General features: G+C 32.4%; 1 protein-coding gene across 5 annotated transcripts in view; it reads left to right on the forward strand.

Annotated features, from left to right (window-relative positions):
- The first annotated feature begins 4336 nt into the window (after positions 1-4336).
- The window catches only part of LOC142333247 (very-long-chain (3R)-3-hydroxyacyl-CoA dehydratase 2-like), a 30031-nt gene continuing 14820 nt past the window's right edge, over positions 4337-19547 (forward strand). For 2 of the 5 annotated variants that reach the window (XM_075380239.1, XM_075380240.1), the window contains exons 1-2: positions 11450-11468; positions 13396-13513. Coding sequence is in view for 3 of the 5 variants with exons in the window: in XM_075380236.1 (XP_075236351.1) it covers positions 4463-4563; positions 11220-11451 (333 nt within the window). In the remaining 2 variants the exon portion in view is untranslated. Of the gene's footprint in view, positions 4564-6633; positions 6722-11219; positions 11469-13395; positions 13514-19547 lie in introns of those variants that run through there. The other 3 variants (XM_075380236.1, XM_075380241.1, XM_075380238.1) reach the window with 3 other exon arrangements.

Consider the following 19547-nt stretch of genomic DNA (forward strand, 5'->3'; position numbering starts at 1 on the left):
CTGCAGGTGACGTCGCTATCCTGAATATTAGTGGACTGTGAGGCTGGCAGCCATTTCACAGAGAAGGACTGACAGCAGTGGAATTACTTAATGCAATGCTGATTGGAGCCTATGTCAGCCCAACTGCGAATTTCATGAGTTTAAGGCATTTATAGGTAGACTCAATGATGTCATTGCCAGATCACCCAGGAAGATCATCCTGATGGGTGACTTCAATTGTAAGACTGTTATCATCGGTAGTCCTTACACACACCATCGTGGCAGGGTTCTTTCAGAAATCATGATGGTGAATCGTCTTTATTGCTTAAATAACCACACACCTACCTATGCAGTGAGGGGACATATCTCAATTCTGGATTTAACCATAATGGACGGATGATGGGACCACTCCAGGTGGTCTGATCACTTGGCCACACTGTTAGAAAGCGAAGTCCTGTCATTTCGTTTGAGAGCCAATCAGAAACTTTAAAACTGACATGAAGGCAAGTTGCAACTGTCGCTGAAATTGTTGCCAGACAGATCAGAGATGGTAGAAATTTGTCGCCATCATCTCTCCAGGATTTTATAGTCTATGAGATTTCAAAGATTCATAAGAGTAGTAATAAGTTTCACTCGGTATATTGGTGGACCGAGCAAATAGCACATATGCGAAGTGAACTTCAGAGTCTATGATGCCGAACAGCGGTTAAGGGTTTCAAGAGGGAATGCATATGAAGAGGCTGTGCAAAGATACATAGCTGCATGACACTTACTAAATTATGAAATCAAGCAGTCTGAGAAAAATAAATGGAGAACTCTGCAGAGAGCTCAATTCAGATCTGTGGGGGCATCCTATTAGATCGCTATGAAGTGATTTGGTAGACGGCTCCCCATCCTCACACAGGAAACAGCAAAACGCCAACTGATTAGATTGTTCCCTTGTAAAGATAACAGTGCTGCTGAATACATTGAGTGTGACAGAAAGCGTTTCACGCAAGATGAGGTTAGTGCAGGCATCCTCAAACTGAAGGACAAAAAGCATCCAGGCACAGTCAGCATACCAGCCACAATGGCAAAGGGACTAGTCAAGGAAGTCCTGTGGGAGATTACAGACATCACCACTCACTGACTCAAGAACAGGACTTTTCCAGAGTGCTCGAAGAATTCAAGAATGGTTTATTCTTCAAGAATAATACAGATTATTGCCCCCATGTACCTATTAAATAATTTTGGTAAGGCCGTTGAAAGGATGCTTGCACATCATATGATTGACGAGCTTAATGCAGGTGCAGGCATCCATGTAAACCAGTTTGGCTTCTGGCAGGGACGCTCCACAATACAGGCGATATGAAAGGTAGTGGACTGGACTACTCTAGAGACAGGTCACCTAGCGCACAAGAAAAATGCCGATGCTAATCATGTTGGACGTATATAATGCATTTGGTTCAATAACATGGGAATTGATTATGGCAGCACTGGCCGCGAAAGGGGTCAGTGCCTGCCTCAGGAAACAAATTTCTGAGCACCTGTCCGACAGATGGGTTGATACTGGCACCCAGAATGGAAGGCTGAAATTTCAGATCTTTGGGGGCAAGCTGCAGGGGTCTGTCTGGGAGCAGTTGCTTTGGCTCCTGGTCTATGATGGCGTCCTGCAGCTTACTTTGCCGGCTGCAACTGAAACAGTGGCATACGCTGATGACCTGGCTGTTCTGTCTGAGGCTGAGCTGGAAGAAAAGTGAAACATGGCCTTAAATGAAATCGGGGATTGGATATGAGGACACGGACTGGACCTGTCCCCATAGAAATGTGTATACAGTATACTTAACAGGCAGAAGAACGGTGGATAGAACAAACCCATGCTAGGTGAACAGTTGCTACAAAAGAGAGACACAATAAAGTACCTAGGGGTACACATCAACAAATCACGTAAATTTACTGAACACATAGTAGACAGTTGTACAAGAACCAAAATAACCTTGAATGCATTGAATCACTGAAAAATCACCGAATGCATTGATCACTACTCAGTCAGCCCCAAGGGCTTCCAAACATCGATTAATCATGTCAATGATAGCTTCAGCATTGTTATATGCCACCCCGGTTTCAGGAGGAGCAATGAGGGTCATGAGGAACTGGGCACGTCTACAGAGGGTCCACATGCGTACATTGTTGGGTGTTACAGCGGGTTATACAACAACGTCATATAGTGCAGTGTGCATGTTGGCATCAGCTCTGCCAATTGACCTACAAGTTAGAGTGCAGAGCTTTGCTACTATGATTTGGAGAAAAGTGATGCGGAGGCTAATGTAATGGAGACATGGCATGAAAGATGGATAACTGGAAATGATGCAGCCTGAACAAGGAGATTAATCACAGACTCAGACATGTGGACAAAAAGGAAACATGGTGATATACATTTTCATATGTCACAAATGTTCTCCGGCCATGGAACATTTGAATCTTACCTCAACTCATTTGGCAGACGGGACTCTCCATGCTACATGTTTGGTGACAGAGAGGGTACAGCAGAGCACACCTAGCTCCAACAGAGAACTGTTGGAGCTAGTTAAATTATCATTTCTCTTGGAAGAAGTTTATTTCATCCGAAAGTGTTTAGCAAAAATATTTATAAGCAAATACTTTAGATATAATGTATGCCAAAGATCTGAGTGCTAAAAAGTATTTCAAAGAAAAACAATGAATTACCATTTTAATTAATAAAACAATGACCAAGTAACTCAAGTATTTTAATCATCTGGTAACTTAATCATAAAAGTATCTTCATCATAAAAAACAAAACTATAATGCTTAAATGAAATCTTTTAACACTTGTACAAAGCACCATTAAGTATTCACTATCTAACCTTCCCAAAAGAAAGAACTGAAAAAACAAAACAACTAAATGTAAAATTTTAATAATATAACTTTTTATTTATCTTAAATAAATTAACACTTTCAGAAATTTTAAGTAATGTAGTCAATCACAAAAAGGACACACAAGAGGATTCCTTGATGAGAGTGAAATAACATTATTTAATAACGAAAACAGTTGGCTGTCAAGTTTTTTACCAATATGTGGTAATACTATGCTACACAATATTTGAATATTAAATGCAATAGCAAAATCCATCTTATTATTGGGTTCCAGCACATCTTCAAGGTTTGACATGCTCTCCTGAAATATAAAGAAAAGGTATTTTACACGATTTTATGAATTTTTTAAAATTAATAGTTCTTATCTTTATTAAACTTATCTTAGTATTTTTTCTTCCCAGATTCATCTCATAAACACATTATACTAACTAAAACAGCAATCAAGAAATCAATTTTTTCTAAATAAATCTTAACAAATCTCACTATAATGTGCTTCTTATGAACTGCCTTATGTGTTGTGTGCAGTTGTAATTTGCAGTTTTTCTGTTAGGGCGACTTTCACATGGACTTGTTGGGACTACGTCACATACTAGCTGATATGTCTTACAGTTTTTCTTCATTGAGTACTGTAATTCTACTGATTTACTTATATTCCTTTACTTCTCCTGATTTCCTAAATTTCTCGATTAACACCCTTATACTATATTGATTAGGAATTGGTGTACCTGGAATTCAAACAGAATACTGGTCTACTGTTCTCACAGAAGATGTAGTTAACAAGAAATATTCATTGTTATAAAACAGAAAAAAAAACGGTTTCAGTCATTTAAAGGTGGACGTTCGTCCACCTTCATTCATTGTGTGTTCACACAATGAATAACGAAGAACATGACAAACATTCTCATTTCAAGGTCATCGGCCTGACTGGCTCACAGAAGCAAATTGCACACAACGCAGTAAAACCAAACTACAAAAAACATTAATCGCAGTACAAGGAAAAAAATTGCCTCAGTATATATGTTTGTATAGATGTATGGATAGTTATTTCTCAAATGCACTTTTGTAAATAAAAATTAAGAAGATGAAACCATTATTAAAAGTCTATAACAACTATTATTGAGGCTTATGCTCTGAAAACTAGTAGGCTAGTTACCGGTACAGTATTGCTCTGATTAATTAGAATACAAGGGAAACTTTGCAATATACTTCGTTTTAACAGTATTGTGTCAAGACTGCAGCATTTTTTTTTCTAATTGTAGCCTCAAAACTAGTAAGTCCACTCTTAAGCATTGTGTTTCCTGTATTGTTCATTTAATAGACTGGTCCAGTAGATTGCTGACATTAAATTACCGGATTATAGTTTCCATACTTGCTATTGGCATTTAGGATCTTATATTTAAGATTGTTTTTGTGGAACGATTCAATATCATGTTTTAATTCATATCGGTATTGTTATGGTATTTACTTCTTTAATTTTTTTTAACAGATACGTAAGTGTACTGGTAGATTTAACTAGAATGGAAGGTACACAACATGGCCCATTAGTAGCTGCTCAAATGTTAGTTGTCGCAGTGCGTGTACGGCTATAAGAGGATTTGCTGTACAAAAAATGGCTCAGTTGTTAGAGGATGCACACATACTTACACAACCAGGATCAAAAATGGCTGATGTACTTTATGCTGCTGCTTGGATTTGTGGAGAGTTTGCTTTGTAAGTAAATCTTTTTATGTATTCTTTTAATTGTAGTGTTTTATTCCTAATTGTTGTTACTATTGTTATTATTTTTTTTGTTAATGATAACATGACTTATGAGATTATGCAAATATTAAGTGTAAGTCTTATCCGCTACCATTAAGTTTGGTGTTGCACATACAGTTCTTAAATTCTATTTACAGATGTTATTATGTAGATTGGCTTATATACCTTCAGCTAATTCATTTCCATTCCAGTTCAGTTAGTTTCTGAAACTGTTATATGATTTATATCTGTTAGTTAGATATGTTGGTTTATTGCAGTTGTAGGTTTATTGAAGAATATAGAAGTACGTATTTCATACTTGGTAATCTTCCATTGCAGTTCACTTTTTTTTACCTCTAATTTTTGTCTTCCTTTATGGTTTCTATAACCAAATTAATATAATCAGTATGCTTTAATGTTCAACTGTATTCTAAATTTTTTCTCATGGATTCTTTTTAAACCCTCTGTAGATAATGCTGTCAAAAAACATATTTCTGAAGATTATCTTTATCGCCAGATTACAAGAACCTTTATTCTTAGTTGTTAATATTTTTGTATATACTACTGATAAGTATTTTGTTGCCATGCTCTAAATGAATATTGTTATTTTTTTTTGTTGAGTTTATCTCATTATTTTCCTCATCATCAAATTTTTATTATTTTTTCAGATTGAATTTCTCCCTGACAATGAATCCCTGACATTGAACCTATTCTTATTAACATTTAAATCATTTCCAGAACCAGTCAGCTAGAACAGTATCATTGATGAAATTAAGTATTTTTATTTTTTGTCCTGTGAGTGTCCTCCAAGTTAAAAATCTTTTAAATTATTCTATTACTTCATCCATGCATTTTGTTTTGTGTAATTGTGAATAGAGACAACCTCAATTTCATAATTTAGCAGCATTTGTAAAATCAGATTGCGGTCAGCGTTATGTTCTTGTTTACTGTAATAATAGCTACTTATTCTAGAAAGTCTCGTACTCTTGACGAACTGAAAGATTACATTTACGACGCATTCAATGATTTGGACAGTGTTAGAGAACTTTGTCATACAATGTGTAACAGTAATCCCAAAAGATTGCAAAAATGTATTAATGAAGATTGAAAATATTTTGAACATAAAGTATAATTGTCTGTAATAAATAAAATGAAATAAATTCAGTACTTTTATAAATAAGTGTCAAGTGATTTTTTTTGCCACCTATATTTCTGCCAAAGGAAACTTCTTTAAAGAAAATTTTAGTTGAATTTTAATATGCACTATTTTTTAAGATAAATATATTCCAAGAAAGAACTTTTGTACAGTCTGGCATGATATTATTTTTGTGTGTGTTGGTATGATCGGTAATGTATAGTTGCTTATCCTCTTAAGAATCATTTCCTAGTGTGGCTTACCCACAGATTCGCATTTTAGAGACAGTACTACTTCCTGTCTGCTTCTTATTGTCACACAAATTCTTCCCGACTTACCAAAGTAATGTGCCATAGTTAAAGAGAGATACACCCAATATATATTTTTCTTATACGTATTTATTTATTTAATTACAAGTAATATCCTAATATTAATTACATTAGTGATGGGATATGAATTTGATAATATGGGAAAAATGGAATGGAATCCAGTGTGTGTCTTCAATTCAAACTGGGAAATTTACTATTTAAAGAAGATATTTGTGTAAATGTAGGATATTCAATGAAATTTACTTTAAATTGCACAAAAAGCACTTTTGTTATGGTATAATTTCTCTGAAACTGTGTAAGTTACTCGACCGTAACAAAATCGTTCTTTTGTGTTAAAACAAATCTCCATGTTTATTCATATTCACTTTTTATTTATTGCCTTTCTGCTAATTTTTATTTCTCTTGAGCACCTTTACGTATTTTATTTTTCTATAAATCATTTTCACGTCTTAAATATTATTTTGTTGACTACAATTACAATAACTGTGGCTTTAGTAAAATCTTTATTCGTAAAAATTTTTTTTATTTTATTTTATTAAAAAAAAATTTAATAATTTGACTTCATTTTTATTTTCATAGGGAGTTGGATAATGCTGAAGCAACATTAGAAGCAATGCTTGGTGGTAGAGTGAATTCCTTGTCTGGTCATGTTCAAAATATTCTTAAGGTGCTTACTGTTTTGCTGACTAAATCACCAGCCAGTCATGATGCTATCTTGATACTATATCTAATATAATTACTATTTGTCTATATGTTTTAAGTTTTTTTTTTACTTTTATTAATTTTTATTTACATTATTGTTTTGAAAGTGGATAATTAAAGCAGATATTTACATATTTACTTTCCCAGCTGTAGCACTGTTGCTGCTACTGCATTACCGTGGCTATAAAGGAAAAGCATAGCAACAATGGGCAGAAATTTTGGGTCTGGTTTTCTAAAAATGTTATGTTTCTAGGCTTTTAAAGGAAAAAGTTTTAATAGAAATTTTCAGATGTACACCTAATGTATGGCAGAAATTTTGGGTCTGGTTTTCTGAAAATGTTATGTTTCAAGGCTTTTAAAGGAAAAAGTTTTAATAGAAATTTTCAGATGTACACCTAATGTATGTAATATTGATATTGGCCTGTATTTAATTAATTTTAACAAATTGGCTCAACGTAAATTCTTCCAAAGTGGCTCAAAACATTTTTTTTGTGGGGTATTGATGTCATTAAATTTTGGTCGGAATTAAAAGAGGCAAAGGGTAGTTTTTGGCATTTTGAATTTTTGACGTTGCCTTAGTGGTCACAAAAAATTGAGCTTTTAGTATGAAAGTACTTATTAAGTTATTTAAAATTTTAATGTTTTAAGTTGATTACATGTAGCGGCAAGGGGGACATTCAACATTATTTGTAAACAATATTTACTTTGTATTTCAAAAACTCTTTGACCAAAAAGTTGAAATTTAGCCCAGATGTTTGGCTGTATACATGCAAACTGTGTCTGCAAAATAATATTTGGGTTTTAAATGGTTATATCTTTGTAACAAAGCATTGTAGAGAGATGAACTGTATATTAAATGAAAAACAAACACTCCAAGTGTATGTGTTGAAAGCTAGCACGTACGCGTTGTTGTTTCCAGTACACTCAAGTAAACATGTGTGTTAGTCATCATGTTTGCAGTGCAGAGGAAGATTCAATGTGTGTTATGGCTTGCTATGTTTGAGACAGTTACACATGTTAGGTGTGAATACCATTGTGTGTACAATGAAGACCCCCATCGCATGAAAATAACATTTGGCAATGAGACAAGCAACTCAAAGAAACAGGCAGCCTACTGAAGCAAACACATCCACGATGGCCATCAGTGTCTGATGAAATGATTGAAGCAGTGCAAAAAAGTTTTGTATATGCAGAAGTGTTCTAGCAAGTTGGGCATTCCTAAATCAATTGTTCATAAGGTGTTAAAAAGACTGTTACATTTCACTGCGTACAAAATTCAGGTGTTACAATAGCTCTACTACAAAGGGAAACAATTTGATTTTGCTGTAGACATTGTGGCAGGGTGAAGATTTTTAATTAAACAAGACCATTTTCAATGATGAAGCAGTGTTTCATGTTTGCATCAGCATGACTGTTCAACAGAGTGTTAAGACGTGCTATTTTTGCTCCGCTTTTTGATCGGGGTTTTTCGGCTTTATCTATCAGGAAATTGCTGTTTAACATTGTGATTGGATTACTGGACAAGTCTAAAGAAAAAATAGAATTTTTGGTTAACGGATTACTAAGTTTTTTAAATTTTTTTAAAAACTTTTTTGTTTTTTGTTTTTTTAAACGGAAATTTTGGATTCACATCGAGGATGGATATACAAATAAGTGTTTAAAATTTTGGGAAAATTAGACAACGGAGTTATTTCTGTTTTTTGTAGTGGACATTTCGTGCAAGTTAATACAGGAGAGAGACATCACTGTATTTAACGTAAACAAGGACTGAAAATTTTTCACTAATAACAGTAGGTATACTGAATTGAAAGTGTTTACAGACTTTTATATGGGGGTAACTTTAAATGTTCATATCTTGTTACCCGTTGGTCGTAGACCAAAACCATTCAGGATCTATACGAATTGGGCCATTACCTATCGATTGACCATCCTTATTTTTTTTTTATTTTGGTTGATACCCGACTTGGGCATGTGGCTTGATAGAGGACATGGTGAGGTTGGTTATTATTTTACTCAAATACTATCTGGGCATGGTAGTTTCGGTAATTATTTACATCGATTCGGTAGAAGACCAGCATCTATTTGCATGTTCTGCCAGGATTCGGATACTGCCGAACATACTCTGTTCCACTGTAATAGATGGACTATACATAGACGACGTTCAGGGCTGCAGGAATTAAATCTGGAGAATCTGCTTCTTTTTCTCCTGCGATCCGCTGACTATTGGAACAAAATGGAGGAGTTTGCCAAGATAGTACTAAAGGCTAAAGATGATGTAGCCCTTTTAAGAGGCCATTGAGGCCCCGTGGTAACTTAGCAGTTTAATATTTTTGTTAAGGCAAGCAGCTATGAGGAGAAGATCATTCCTTCGTTTGGAGATCATAACAACTGGGTAATGAAAAGACCAAGACCCGGTTCCCTCGGTGGGGGCTAGGGACGGCTTTGTCGGGCCTGGTTCTCTGTCTGGGGGGCTGACCTGCCGGGCCGGACGAACAGCTGGCGGGTGGGGAGGCCTCCTTTCAGTTTAAAGAACACTTTCGTGGGCTGCGCATACTTGATCGGATACCCGGCCCGGGGAAAAAAAAGCATTGGCCCCCTTCTAATTTGCTGAAGAAACTGTAATGGGAACTTCTTCCTGGATATGTTAGAAGGGTATGCAGCATCCCAAATACCAGAGAACTTCATGTTTCAGTTAAACAGAGCTTCTCCACATTTTGCCACAGTTGTGCAGGATTGAGCAGGATTTTCCTAATGAAACATTTCCTTAGCACTGGATTGGACGAGAAGGGTGAATTACCTGGTTCCCATGGTTTCCAGACCTTATCTCCCCATGGATTTCTACTTTTGGGGTTATGTAAAACATAAGTGTATTCGATTCATGTTCAAAATCTGGACCATTTAAAAGAAAGAATCACTGAAGCTGTTTCATCTGTCATTCATTATTTTATGGACACACTATATTTTCGACTGCGTTGGACTAGGGGGCATCATGGTACACAAATTTTCTTTTTGTAAGCTGTAATTTTTTAGCCTTGTTAAATAACTGTGCCAAATCAAGATGACTTATTGAAGTAAATAATTACACTAATAAATAAACTTTTAAGTCTCAAAAAACAAGGGTGGGCCTGAGTGGGATTCATTTTTAAATATTAGTTCGCCAAAAATGTTAAAAATATAAGATTTTTTATTTATAAATAACTGATATTATTTTTACGTGATAGACAGTTTTATGCTGTTTCATTATAGTATGAAGTTGTTTTTCATTACTTTGTATGATATATAAAGATTTCCTAAATGTTTTATATGATTCTTTGCCATCATTAATTTTTTTTGAAACTGTAAAATACATCCAATGACAAAATGTATTCGTTTAAATGTTCTTGATTGTGTAATGACATTTATTTATCACATTTTCTATTGATAAGCAAACATACTTTATCTGTTTTATTTAGATAATTAATTTGAAAATATAACAGTTTTGTGTGATCTCTTTATATATTTAGATTGAACATATAAACATTGTGTTTATGTCATTCCATAGAGTTTTTCAACTAATAGAAATTAATTTTCTTACATTAGCCTTTCATGTTTAGAAGTTAATTGAACATTAGTTTCACCTACTTATAAAGTAAATTATTATTTATGTATTATAAAATATATAAGCATTTTTATTATTTATGTATAAAAAAATTAACAGTTTCTGAATTGGCAGACCCCCCCCTCCTCAACAAATGCAAGGAGAATGTATTAGGACGAGACTACACATCTAGAATCGATATTGGGAAAGAGAAATCGAGGAAAGAGGGTAGGTGATTAGAAGGAATGATTTAATAATCAGGTTGATTTGGGGATGGTTTGCTGTCTTGCTCAGGACCCAATAATAAATAAAAAAAAAATATTAAGGAAATATTACTTAAACTCTGCAAAAACAGAAGTTCACCAGAAAATGTTTGCAAAGCTTTGTGATTTATAAGAGTGAAGTGTATACTGTAGAAAACCAGGATGGAATAGAATAATGCATTGAAATGTACTTTATAGGAATATTTTGGAAATTAATTTGATCAATAAGACTACAAAGTGAAGATATTTGAAGATGACTTGAAGAAGGAAAAGCATAGAGTACAATCTTACCAAAAGAACAAGGCTGATCATCTGTAGTTTTTAATTAATAGTCTTAAAGTAACTTAATTTTGTCACTAGAAGGAGAGAGAAAGAGTAAAATCTCTTGGGAAAATCAAAGATTAGAGTATGTGGAACAAATAATTGAGGATATAAAATGTAGTAAATATTTTGAAATTAAAATTTTTAGTACATAATAGAAAAGAATTATGAACTTTATCAAATCAGTTAAATGATTAATTAAAAAACAAATAATTGGTTATAAATAAAAGTTGTTAATGTAGTGGTGTATTAATTTTTTTTATTTTAGTAGACATATCTTTATTTATTTTTGTTTTTTCCAGATATGTGCACATGTTTGTAATAGGCTTCCTCAGTTTGTGCAGTGCAGATCTTGAAGTCCAGGAGCGTGCAAGTTCAGCTTTGCATCTGGTTCAGTTTTTTCATGAACAACTTAAAGGTGGTGAACCGTTAGAGATTATCGCTTGTGAAATGGCTGCCCTATTTTCTGGTGAACTTAATCCTGTGGCACCTAAAGCTCAACGAAAAGTGCAAGTTCCAGAAGGTTATGCTTAACCAATTTTATAGATAATGTTAGTATTCTAGACTAATAACATCTTATGTTAAAAATGGGCTTTTGTTTTTAAATAAATTAATATATATTACTTAATGAAGGTAATGTATGAGGGATCGCCAAAAATAAAGTGAAATTTTCCTTTCGGTCACATGTCTTACAACACTGACTGTTCTGGTATAGATTGTAATCTTATACGTTTATTCATTGGAAATATTGTTCCATTGTTAATTGTTATGATTATTTTTAAAAGACAATTTAAAATGAGTGCTCTTTTGTCAGAGTGCTTTAAAAGGATTGTTCACTTTAGAAAAGGTAGGATTTCTCTCTGTGATAAACAACAAAAATATGGGCCTTCCATTTTAAAGAATTATGACAATATTGAAGCAGTTAAACAAATTACTCATCCTCAAAATAAACTTGATGAAATTGCAAGTTAGTTCAATACAAGCGAATGGTTTGTTATTTATAGTCATCCATGACTTTTTAAACTTTTAAAAGTCTGTGCTCACCTGGTTATACATCACCTGACAGACAACCATTTTCAAAGAATTATGACAATGTTGAAACTGTTAAACAGATTACAATAATTCACAAATTAAAGTCGATGAAGTTGGAACCGAGTTCAATATAAGCCAATGGCTTAAGTCACAAAGATAATCGTTTAACAATTCTCCAGAAGGTTTTGATATGTAATGAAAATGATGAGGTATTATCCAATTCAAAAGAATTGGATAATACCTGGACCAGCCGGTGGGTTTCCTTGTAATCATACGTAAGTTTAGGTGCAGATGATCTTTTACATCTATTCACAGGTATTTAACATTTAAATCATTAATATTTCAGGCCATCATATTTTATTCAGTAAAAACAACTATATCAAACTGTTAGAAGTCCTCTCACATCAGTTCAGAAGATCCTTTGCCAAATGTTATATTTGTGTTTGCTATAATATGAATGCTGTTTTAAAAATTGGTAGCAGTACTGTAAGAAATGTTATACCTCCTTAATTATAAAGAACATCACTCTTCTACTTCCTTTCTTATGGTTACAGTTTTAATCTTCTTTGTTATATAAATGCAAATGATACTAATATAAATATAGATGATACTTTTCTAACTGAATATTTTTTCTATTTTGCTATTGTTTTATTAAAAAATTAATAATATTTTTATTCTCTTTGATATTTATTTTTTTGTACTCATAATAATATCAAATTGTTATCCAGATCCTGTTCATCCAGACATCCGGAGTATCTGGGTCAGTTTAGCATTATGATATGTTAAATGTATATATATATTATTTACAAAACTTGAGTTTCCTGTTGTTCTTTTTTTTTGTAATTTTGGTTTGATTTTTTTTCTTTCAAAGTGATTTAGTATTGTAAAGTTCAAACAGTAAAATCAGTATATTGAGGCTTCAGGGTTTACTCAACCATCATTTAATTAAAGACTAGATTTTAGACCCATCAATTAGGTGCATTATTTGTAAGTATAAGCTTTTGTAGCCACCACGTTGAACTCGGTGGAACTATCCCTTGTTTGAAGAAATATGAGTGACAAGGTGACACTGTATTTTATTGGCTGACTATTTGTTTTATAAGTTTTTTTTCAAAATTGATCAGATTGTAAGTAAAAATTTGAATCTAATATATTCATTAAAAATGTTTTGAAATTTTATGTATTTAACATTTAATTTTTACTGTGATATGAGATCTCTGAATTATCTGAACGTTAATTGATCTGGATCATGTCCAGTCAGATGAATGTCTGGATGAGTAGAGAGAATGTCAGCATGAGTGGGTTGTACTGTATTGGTACAATGTCCTTAACATTTTTATCATATGTTGAATAAAATTTGACAACTTAAGTTTATCTTCAACTTAATTAATATAGTATTATTTAATGATAATGAACAGATTAATTTTGATTATTATTTTTCTTTAGCTAAGAGAGGCTCGTAAATTGGAACAGGCTATGAACCCACATTATCTGAAAACAAATAATGATATCACTTCAGACATTCCAGTAGCAGAAATTGAATCTGTTCCACTTAAAATACAAGGTATTCCATATCTACGTTTTATATCAATCATTTTTTGGTTGTTCAAAAAGAAACTTGCTTATTAATTGTAAATGACTATATAACTATTATTTATTTATTAGTAATTGAATAAGAAAAACACTTTCTTCTTATTATAATAAGAGAGAATATAATTGTAAGAGAGAAGAGAGTGTGAGGCAGAAAATTGATACATTTTTGTTAATTTTTTTATAGTTAGGACAATTATAAAAGTGAGGAAATTATACTGAATTAAAAAACCATTGGTATGCTACTGAAGCTACCAAAAGAAAATATATAATACATTGTGTGTGTGCGCACGCGCGCTACTGCATCAAGTTATCTTAAAAACAAATATTTAAATCCACCAATTACTGTTCAAATAAAAGGTAAGAAGACTCACCTATCTGTAGCACTTCCTGAGTTTGTACTCCATCATCAGAAAATAAATTTTATAAATTACTTACAGTTATAAATGAAAAGATATAATTAAAAATCTAGTTAAACTTTATTTCAAAATTCTTTATCAATTTTTGTTCCTGATATTACAACATCCCATAAATTACGAGGGACATTATCTTACATAAAACAGGTAAAATAATTAATTAATTTTTTTACAGAAAATAATTTAAAAAAAAAATATTGCAATAAAATATGATTAATAGAGTAATTTTTTCTTCAGTTTTGAATGAAATATTATTATATGTATCTTGGGAATAAGATATTAAAGTACCCAAAAAGATTGATTAGGCTTCCAAAAACATAATTTCAACAAATTGCATTTTTTTGAGTGACAGTTGTTGATTGATAAACATCTATAAAGTACTGTTTGCCAAAGTCATGATATGTTGGAAATGTAGCATGCATGTTGATTTTTTTTAACATTAAGGAATTATGCGATGGAAAATTCTCCCTCTTTGTGGAATGATGAATTCTTTCTTCTGTTACGATATTTTTGTGTAAAATATGGAAGGAACAGAACTGTAGTGCAACCAGTTAAATGTCCATTTATTTCCTCTCCTTCTCTTTTAGTCTGTTTAGTCTCTTTTCATTAGCGAGCTAAATTGATCTTCTAAAAATTTCATTGCAGTTTCCAAAATGAAGCTGGAATAAAAGGGACAATGTTTCGCTAAAACATAAAAGAAATTTAGGATGTCACAAGCACCTTCTAGTGAAGGAGTACTGGGGAAAATTGAGAAGCTGGTGGAACTTTTAGACTTGCAGAACTGTTTACTAGGTCACAGGGGTCGCAAGTCAAAAATTTAGGAAGAAAGCCTTTGAAAGTGATAAATCCCAAAAATTAATCATGTGTTAATGTTTTTCCGTAGTTGAGGTGTTAAAAATTTTACTACTTCTTAAAAAGTAATTATCTGATTTTTAATGATTCTTGTTTTATTGTAAATAAATTTTTTTTACAATACTGATGATCTCAATCGGTTTAAACTGTATTTGCCTCCAGTATGTTTGGCACTCAGTCTAGTTCTTAATTCAGTAACTAGTGCTGATGTTGGGCGCTTTGTTATTGTGTGTTAGTTTCTTGTCTTTCATTTAAATTTCTATAGTTTGTTCTGATAGACTTCCATGATAAGCAAGACCTATGTTTCAAAACAGATGTTAATAAATTACGTGAATAGGCTGCTCACAGTCCTGTATTTGTTATTTAATCCTCTGTAATGTCCTTTTGGATTCAAACAAGAGACTGGTAATTTACTATAATTATTATATAATATATCCATGTATGCATAGAAAACATATTGTATTTAAATAAAAACCCTCAATTTCATAGTTTTCTTGAAATCTGTTGAGATTGTTTCTTCAAAATCAAACATCCATGACAGTGGAGAAAAAACTGTACCTAACTTTCAACAGATTAGAAGAAGCTGATTATTATCCTTTTTTTTCTTTTTTTTTTTTAATTCAAACTATATTTTTCTTTATTTTCTTTTTATAACTTTATTACTGAGGGGATGCAATGTACTATTTTTCAGTAATTTTTAAAAATGATTGCAGATTCTAAAAATTAATATTTTTATAAAAATTGTGTGAACAGTTTTTGGGAAATGTCAGCTTTACATTTTACAAAACAGTGATGGTAATGTGAATTTTAGCTCTACCTGCAGCTTAAACCTGCATGCCATTTTGATGTGGTTTATATTTCAAAATCATAGTTTTCTTTATTTTGTTTGAGGCAATATTGCAGTTTTTCACAATTTAAAGGAATATATTGTTGCTTTACACTAAATTTTAGTATTTCTATGATTGTGACAAATATACTACTCAAAATTTGCTTACTTTGTGCTAATGAGTTTTTGGTTTTGGATTGTTGATATGCAACAGTATATAATAGCTTAGTGAAGAAGGCAGCAGAAGAGTACTTCATTTCTCACGTTTTCTAGTGTTTCAAAAGTTTGTTATGCTTGAGAATTGCAGTATCACTAGAATTGATGTCTTGTATCATTTATTCTACAACCTTTCATTTATGGATACTTTTAATTATCAGTATTCTTTACTGTTTTTGATTTGTTATACTATTTATATACATGTTTTACTCTAGTAATACTTAGTTTACTGCAATTAAAAAAAAAATTTATTCAAACATTTTTTTACTGTATTTAAACAAATTTAAAAAAAAAAGTATTAATGCCGTGATTATATAATTGCTATGAAGCGTCCAACATATTTTAAGTGGCATTGATGTTTTTTAAAGATGGTTGAAGACGATGAGTGTCCTGGACGTCCTTCCAGGTCAACTGACGACTCACATGTACACAAAATCAACACCCTGGTTCGAGCAAATTGACGTCTGACCATCAGAGAAGTTCATTGAAGTTCTCAAACCTCTATTTGGGATCTGGCAGAAAAGGCCAGAAATGTGGAAGAGGTGGTGACTGGTTTTTCATTGTGACAACGTTCCAGCCCATTCAGCCCCCAGAACTCATGAGTTTTTGGCCAAACACGCAATCACTGTTCTTCCCCACCCACCCTACTCACCTGACCTCGCTCCTTATGACTTCTTCTTATTCCCCAAACTTAAAAGACCTTTGAAAAGAAGAAAATTTGAGATGATTCATGAGATTGAAGCAAATGTTATAAAGGAATTGAAGAACATCATAAAAGTAACGTTCCAGGATTGTTTCCAAAAGTGGGAAACACTGTTGGGATAAGCGTGTGCGTCGGGGAGGAGAATAATTTAAAGGGGACCCAGACAAGTGACTTCTAAATAAAGTACATTTTGTTTTATGACGTTAGTCTATGTATTTTTTGAACAGACCTCGCATGTGTTGGCAAATTCAAAACTGACCTTACTTTAAAATCATGTGTCATAACTATGATTTTCTGTTTAAAATTTAGTAAATCCAGATTAACTTAAAATCAGTTCACCCCATGTGAATAATAATAATGATGACTTAATTAGTCATCAGAATAATAATGACTTTTTTAATTCCTTTTAAATGTGGAGGTCGCAAATTTTTGGTTTTTTCGTTATTTTGAATAAAATAAAAAATTTCTTTGGGATAGAGGCAGTTTAATAATTTTTTCTAAATAATAGGCTAGTCTTATTAAATTTTCATCCTAGTTCATTATTATTTTTCCTTCTTCGTTTTTAATAGTTTGTGCAGATCGGGTTAAAAGTCGAAAGACTTGGTAAAATTCTCTTTTTTCTACTCTATTTTCACTTAATGCTGGGTGGGGTAGGATATTCAACATTATTTTTTAACTGCATGTTCCTCTTGAAAACGTACTCAACAAATAGTTAAAATTTAGAACAAATATTTTGCTATATTAGATATCCCAACTTTTGCCTGATTTTTAACCCCGTTCGATAAATGGATAAGAGGGCTTCAAACTACTAACTAAATAGATTCCAGCCGTATTCAGTAGTTATAATGAATGTACAGGTGTATAACAAAAAATTGAATCAAATTTTGTGTATATTGATGTTTCATAATCTTTCTAACAAAAATTCTGGAACGTTGTATATTATGTATGTTGGCCTATTTTTGCTTTACTTCCAGACTGGATGGACCGTTTCGGATGAAATCTGGCATTATGATTTTTGTAAATGGGAATTTGATGACATTTTCACTTGATTTTGGTCATATTCAATGAAGGTGGCAGGTAGATGCAGTCTTTATGAGTCACATACATAAACTTTTACTCGAAAGGTAGATAAGTTGTTTGTTATAATTTAATATATCCCTCTTAGGTAGCTAAGAGATGGATTGATGCATTTGGTTTTATTCAAAATTTCATAAATGGTTGGGCACAATAAAAGAAATTCTTTTGTCATTTCAGGACATGAATCATATCCTTATATTAATTTCAGTCACCATATCCTTATATTAATTTGATGATTCCATTTAATTAGTATGTCACTTTGGTTGTTATATGTTTGAGTAATTTTATTTGAGGAAGGAATAATAAATCTAGTTTTTTTTTCAGTAATTGTTTGTTTTGCGTGATAACTACAGACTGAATTATCCTATTTTGTGCGGCGATTTCTGAATACAGATCATTTAATTTTGGTTACTATAAGTCAAAGAAGTGAAAATATAGTAAGTCCTTACTGCACTTACTATAAGTCCAGTAAGCCCTGGACACCTGCAGAGCTTACTTACTTACTTCGGTCACAATTTCTATTTACCCAGAAGGCTCCTCCCCCTGGATCCCTGCACTGTTGTCTGAATAATACCGATAAATAATAATCTTCGTAGATAGGGTTTATAGAAATTTGAAAAAGAGAGTAAATTACAAAAGATAGAATAATAGTAACTACGATAACGAAAGTACACAGTCATTTAACGATGAAAAATTCATAACTTATTTCTTTGTCGTGGTGGCAGAAATATAATAACGAAGCAAAAGAATTAATCTATCTTTTTCTTAATGAATACCTTTAATTCACAACTTCACCCTCCTTGGGGGTGAAGAAATAATGAATATTTTTAATATTTTAACCTTCAAGGGAGTCTTGGTTGGTTCTTGCATTATGCGATAATAAAAAGACATACTTTATATATATATATATATGTTTTTGAACGACCATGATCTGTGTTACTTTGTGAGTGTATCTGATTCATATAAAAGTTAGCCTCCAACGTACTAACAACTACCTCATTTGAATTTTGATAATCGGACCATTGTTTGCAGAGATATTTTAAGGGTACCCCATCGCACCTTCCAAAACAGTGCCTCAGGGGCATGCTGTTTGTTACCAGTTGATGTTGATGATTAGTCTAGCCTCCCACAAGGTGCTGGCATACCTCACCGCTCTACCGTCACGCAGTCCCCACAAGAAATCCATTATATTCATTAAATTTATTTAATGTAAATTTAATTCTAATATCTTTGTATTATTATTCATTCAATTGATTTGAATCATTCACTTCAAACCCAGCTCACGCAGCGGTAGAGACTCGCAGTTCATCAGTGCAATTCATTAAAGTTTGAGCTTCAACTGGCAAATCTCCACTATATATATATATCTGTGTATAAATTCCTTTTTTTTCAAAATGAATTATATGTAAAAACCTTCTTAGTTATGCCAAGAAACACCAGTAAAAATTTGGTTGCAATTGTTCGAGAAGTTCTTTCATTTATCTCGAACAAACAAAAAACCTCTTCCTCTTTATATAATAATATAGATATAGATTTGCCCCAATATCTTGAACCGTTCTTTGCATATTCTTCTGGATCGATTTTAACCATCTCTATCTTTAAATACAAATTAAACCGTTGCATTGTGTTGGTCAGATTGACATCGATAGAAATCTCATTAATAATTACATTTCAGTTTTTATTGGTTACAAGATCAAACCGTACTCTTGTATGCATATATTCTTGTATGAATTGTTTAGTATCAACTCTTAGGGCTCATTAAAAAAAAAAAAAAATATTGTTTACCATCTATAAATATGAATTGTGTAGGTAAATTTTTAATAAGATATTACAAATATTTTATTAATGAGCAATATGTGTCTAAAAAATAATCACTTATTCTTAAAAAAGAATTGCAATTCCACCTCTAAGAAACCAT

Source organism: Lycorma delicatula, chromosome 12, assembly GCF_047948215.1.
Source record: "Lycorma delicatula isolate Av1 chromosome 12, ASM4794821v1, whole genome shotgun sequence".
NCBI lineage: Eukaryota > Metazoa > Arthropoda > Insecta > Hemiptera > Fulgoridae > Lycorma > Lycorma delicatula.